Source organism: Solanum tuberosum, unplaced genomic scaffold (assembly GCF_000226075.1).
Source record: "Solanum tuberosum cultivar DM 1-3 516 R44 unplaced genomic scaffold, SolTub_3.0 scf00174, whole genome shotgun sequence".
Lineage (NCBI taxonomy): Eukaryota > Viridiplantae > Streptophyta > Magnoliopsida > Solanales > Solanaceae > Solanum > Solanum tuberosum.
The window spans coordinates 739,055-745,460 of NW_006239103.1; the positions used below are offsets into that span (position 1 = coordinate 739,055).

A 6,406-nucleotide genomic window follows, 5' to 3' on the forward strand; every position below is an offset into this window, starting at 1 on the left:
GTGGTGGTGGGGGTGGAGGTGAGGGTGGGTGGGTGGTGGGGTGGTGATAGTGGTGGAAATTAGTTGAATTTCTGGTGGACCAAGTAATGCAGGTGGAGGAGCCATTTCAGCGGCAATTAATTGACGACAAAAGCGATTTTTGTTAAAGTAATTGTCTAATAAATTAGATAATTTTGAATTTTTTGTTACTGAGGAATGGGTAATATATAGAATGAATTTTTAACCGTCTTGTAATTTTAGGTTTTCGGATTATTTCTAAAACTGATTTAAGAGTGATTAACGGAAATTTTTAATGAAACAATAAGATTTTGTTTTACTAGGTTTAATATTTAATACTCCTAGAAATGTGACAATATATATTCCTATTAGAGCAAAAAAAAATTAAAATGTTTATATATGATGATAATAAAGAGAAAATAGAAAGAAATATTTTTTTCATTTGATATATTAATATATAGCCATAAAAGAGAAATTTTAGTTTTTATTAGATACTAAAAGTCATACAAAGAATAAATTAACTCAATTAAAATTTAATAGGAATTGAATGGATTGAGTTATGATCAATATTCTAGTCATTTGAAAATAACTTTGATCAAATTGATAATTCATCTATTTATTAACCCGGTCTATTTTGATCTATTTAAATTCAGCCTAACTCATTTATTTAAAACTTCTCGTCGTACACGGTACATGCAATGATTTATATTTTTCATCAAAATCAAAAGGCTTGATATTTTTGTTATAAGAAGGAAATAGGAAATAATAGCCAGCTTATTTCTAGCAATAAAATGGTACCATATATTAAGCCCAAATTAGGTATAATAACGGCCCAAATAATGGACCTAAGTACTGTTACTAGTCGAAACTTAACTATTTGGCAAGATGAAGAAGCATACAAATTTGTCTCCGTTGGAGTAACTTATAAAGGGATTATTTGCATGGCATGACCTTTTTTAAGATTACAACGATAACGATAATAATATAATTGGTGTAATTCTATAAGTGAAGTTCGAGGAGGGTAAAATATATGTAGATTTTATCCTTATTTTTATGGAGTAAAGATGTTATTTTTGATAGATCCTCGATTCAAAAGAAGTATACAAATCTAAGCAAGATTAAAGAAAAATAATGACAATAATTAACAAGATAAACAAAGCAAATGAAGCAAGTCGTAAAAATAAAGAATAAGTATAGTTTATATATATATATATATATATATAAACTCTACGCCAATGGTACTATCAAGGAGAAGAGGAGACTAGCCCTCTGTCTCTCCCACACAATTAGTATTACAACACTCAGCTACCGATTAGACTTCTATTCTAGTCCTCGACCTCTATATTTTTTACCTCCATACTTTTTAAATTTTGTTCCTACAATAAAAGTGAACTAACTTTCTTTTTAAAAAGTAAATTGAATGAATACTTTGCAAACTAACGGGACATAATTTAAATAGTAGTAACATATATATATTCCCCAAGATAACATTCAAAATACTGTATATAGTATTATAAGCTCGAAAAATTCAGGTTTAAGCTTCTTCAAAATACTTTACCAAAAATTTCAAAATCGTTAACAAATTAGTCATAAATTTCATAAAAAACAAAGCACTTAAATTAGAGTATTATACTCTATATCACTTGATTTAAGCTTATAATTAAAATGAGTCATTTTTTCAGCCCTTACCGAATTGATCCATATTGTATAGTATAATTTAAAAACTAAGTTACTTCCCTTATTATTAGTTGACAAACTCGATTTATTATCGTATTTGGAGTCAAATCATAGTTAGAGTACAATTTTTACAAGATTTACATGGTGAAAATCACATTAGAAAGGTGACCTAGTTATTGAAAATAAACCAAGGATGTTATTAATAAAATTGAAAGTCGTTTTCATGAAGATTTGAACTAATTTTTAAACAAGAAATACAATTGAAAATCACAACAATAACAAAAAAAATAATCATGAGTACATCACTATAACAAAAACAATTTTTAACGACAATAAATATACATATTAATAAAGAATATTAAAAATTTAACCAACATTAGTTAATTTTCATTGGATCCAATGTCACTATATGCTACAAGAACATTTACAAAGAGTGTTAATTGTCGTTAAAAAATCATCTTTATGATAATTAAACTATTACCGTTAATTAATTATCATTAAAAAATATTTTTAATGTTGTACGTACGTATTCTGCTCTTCACCACCAAGATGTAAAATATTTTATATTCCAATATCATGCTGTCACACTTATTATATAGTTAATTATACAATATTACAACGCATGCTTCAAATGATAAGGGAGAAATATTAGTTAGTCAACAACAATTATACTTAGTATAACTAAAATAAAGTCCTTATTAGTGTGTTAGTAGAAAGTTCTTTGGTGTCCCAAAAAATGTGGCCAAGTTCAGTTAACCCCTTTTTTGAATCGATTATATTTTTAATATATGTTAACGTCGATAAAGAAATAGTACTGTATATGAATTGCCCATTTTCTGTTTTATTTATAGTTCATCCATCTCACGATACTCATCGTCGTTATTAAAAATATTTATCATTTAAAATTTTAATAGCAATTGTCTTTAATATAAATATTTCAGTTATGACACCTAAATAGTGTAATTGATTAAGAAATTTTAATTTCTCATAAATATTTAATGAAGAAAGATCATATCTTAAGACATATATATGTAAAATATTTTTTTTTATAAATGTTTTTTAGAAAATGTAAAAATAAATATTTTAAAACGAAGGAAGTATTAAATAATTAACGCTAAGGATGGTGACATGATGAGAACTTTGAATTTGAATTGAATTTGAGCCAAGAATATGCTTTATTTTTTCTTTTCTTTTTTCCTTTTTGTTCTTTGAACTTTATTAGCTGCATGCACTATTTATAATCACGTGATAAATTTTATAAAGTCTTTTTGATGATACTATCAACTTTACAAGTTGCAAATTCCATCCCTACGTGGAGTACTATTCTTCCAAGATTTTTCTAGAAGGAATTCTATATATCTATTCAAAGGATTTTTTTATTTTTATTTTAGAAAATAGTGCTAAATAAACTATAGATAGTGTTCTTTTTACATCATTTCGGACCAGGACTCAATCGTATAAATACGTAAAATACAGAATTTTTAATCCCAACGGGAAAGAGGGGAAATGGATACTCCATTTAAAGTGAGTAAACAAAATTTTATACTCAATTTCAGAAATAAATATAGAATTCTGCGAAAAGTTATATATACGGATGAAAAGGAGATCTTTCATAACTTTTGAGATTCACCCTATAATATGGGGTAAAAAAGTCAAAATAAGTTATTTTAACCCGTATAAAAAAAGTAATTCTTAAACTTCTTTCACGCTCATGTCACGTCGAGATATTAAAAAAGAAGAAGCAAAATTCGATTCAATTTATCATGATTGGTTAGTCATCGATTAATTTATCGAATTTCTATTGTTGTCCATCAATATTGCGCAATGTAACTCTATCTACCAAAGTTAGATTGATACGAAAAAATCACTTTGATATATCTTGTTTATTCTCTTCTTCATTTTAGTTGAATTCGTGTGCAATATAATTTTATTACATGTAAAAATTCATGTTTGATTATTCAAACTCATGATATATACTAGCATTTAAATTTTACTTTTTTTTGTGTGTGTGTTAAGACTTAGGAATAAACTTCAGAGTCTTAGAATTTTCTCAACTTGACATGAACTTCTTGCATTACTAACACAAAGAATTTTGATGTGTAATAGGTTGAATCGAGGGTTTGAAGGAGAATTAGCTATTTAATTTTACAAACTAATCGAGATTGAAAAAAGTGGTTCGAAGAAAGATTGAGAACCAATCAATTTTTAAATGAACATGACAATGTTTTGTTTCAACAAAGTACGAGAAATAGTCGAAGATAATGAAGTAGGTGAAGTAATTGAATTTTACGAACTATGTCAATCATTATTGGATGTGATTCTAAGAGTTGAACGAGAATAAATATCACAAAAAAGTCAAGCAAGGCTCCTTATTGAAATATTTAACCGATTCATTTTGAAATGATACAAAAATCACAACACTGAAAAACTACGAAAAATGCGAATAACCCGATGACCTACTAAAAAAAAAAAAAAGTATGATTTAACAAATGAGCAAATTTAAGAGGAGAGTTCAAAAGAGCTAAATTCATGAATGAGGACCTCATTGCTCCAAATAAAAAATTTGTTCTCTAGTTAATTATTTATTTAATAATAACATATGAGATAAGCAATAAAATGATGATCTATGTGCTTAGATTGGATTATACACTTTTCTACCTAAGTGGAATTTTGACTTCTAGATAACTTTAAGAATAAATTATTTCATAAAAGATCCCAAGTAAATTATGTACGATGCACTTGGATCACCTATAATTTTAACAAAAAATTTATAGGATATGATAGCTTGTATAGCTTTTAGCTCTACCTAACATCTAAGACCAAAAGAATCTTCTTTGTTTTCTTTTTTATTTTTTATTTTGTGTTTGAAAATGGACCAAAATAGTAACCATTTTATGTGGAAAAGATATATGGAGAGTTTCCAAGAAAGGCTCTATAAAATTAGCATATAGTATTTTCTTTGTTAAATTCATACTAACTTGCCAATTTTTATTTGTCAACCTATGCATATTGGAAATTAAAAGTCTAAGTTCTTTATATGGGAATAGTTCAAAAAGTGTCATATTCAATTTAGGTTTGTTTATTTGGATTTACATGTGTTAAGAAGATTGTAGAAGTTGAAAAATGTTATACGCAAAAAGCTCAATTTATTTTCACTATCCAAAATTTGACACGTTTTATTTGAGTCCAGTATTACATCTGTCAATATGTGTATTCTTTTTTAATCAATCTGCTTGATTGGCTCGTGATAGGAAAAACCTTATACACATGCACGTTAAAGAACTCCTTTCTAAGTATATAATATAATAAAACTAAATGTGTAATGCAGGTCAGATCGATTTGTTTTAAAATGTTTCAGAATTCTGTCTCATCTTTTGTAGAATTACGCTATTATAGTGTTATCTTTCAGAAATAACTCATTTCAGACGTAGAAATTCCATTGTGAAGTTATTTTTTTAACTCTACATTAAACACGAAAACAAGAGAATGAGAGTCACTAAATATCTAGCAAAATCATTCACTTAGAAACTTAAATACATCCATCACCAAAATTTTTACAATATGGTGTTCCAACTAAAGAACAAAGAGATGGAACCCTCCCCCCACCCCACCCCACCCCCACCCCAAGAAAAAAAGTAACAAAAATAAAATAATTAATAAAAAAAAACCATGGATTAATCTTTGATTTTACCATGGACTAAAATAAGTTGCATCACAACTACTTTGATCACTTGAACTACTACTTAAAAGTTGTTCCAAATAATCAGCCCCCAAATCTTCAAACACAACTACATTATTTACCTTTTCCATTTTAACTTCCCTCACTACTTTACTACTACTACTGCTTTTCTTGGAATTCGTGCTCCTTTTCCTCATTGAGTGGCGCTTTTTTAGCGCCACTACAGGGGAGCAATCATCATCTACGTGACATTTCATGTCAATGTCACGTAGCGACTCCCTAACTGTCTCCACTGGAAAATTCAAAATGGCAGAAGTACCCCTCATTGAAAACGCAGCTTGATCATAAGCTAACGCTGCATCCTCCGCGCTATCAAATGTCCCTAACCATACTCGAACACCATTTCTCGTAGAATCTCTTATCTCCGCTGCGAATTTCCCCCATGGACGCCTCCTAACACCTCGGTACGACTTCTCCTTCGCGGGTTTTGCCTCAATCACCTCTGATTCTGAGCTGACTTCCTCTTCCTTAACACGATACGATGTAATTGTTTCTGATGTTGTTTCTTGAGCAGCGTTAAGAACTCCGAAGAGAAGCATCTCTTCGGAGTCGTTAACGTTGAAAGGGAGATAAGATTGTGTGTTGAAATTGGACCATTCATATGAAGAATCTGAAGAATTTAAATCACAATTCATTGAGTAGAAGAATTGAGATGAACAAGAAGAAGAATCCATTTATGTTTTTGAGAGAAAATAAATGCTCTGTTTTTTTTTTTTTGGGGGATGCTCTGTTTTTTGTGCGGATGCTCTGTTTTTTCAAGTTATAGTCCAATACAAGGAGAATTAACTTTGGGCTTGGTTGGCCTTGTTTATATATATCCAAAAATTGAAATGGGTCCCACAAAGAAAATCTAAATGGACATGAAAATTTTATTAAATTATTTGTAGGTGGAGCCAAATATATTATATAAAAAATATACTCCTCCTTCCGTGCCAATTTACGTAGCATATTTCATTTTCGAAAGTCGAACAATTTAAGTCTAATTGAGATTTT

General features: G+C 28.9%; 1 protein-coding gene across 1 annotated transcript; it reads right to left on the reverse strand.

The window, feature by feature from the left end:
- Nucleotides 1–5,329: 5,329 nt before the first annotated feature.
- Nucleotides 5,330–6,190, reverse strand: LOC102592933 (ethylene-responsive transcription factor 1B-like). The gene has a single exon (XM_006354438.2). The coding sequence runs from the start codon at nt 6,085–6,087 to the stop codon at nt 5,362–5,364; it is 726 nt and encodes a 241-aa protein (XP_006354500.1). The 5' UTR covers nt 6,088–6,190; the 3' UTR covers nt 5,330–5,361.
- Nucleotides 6,191–6,406: the final 216 nt, after the last annotated feature.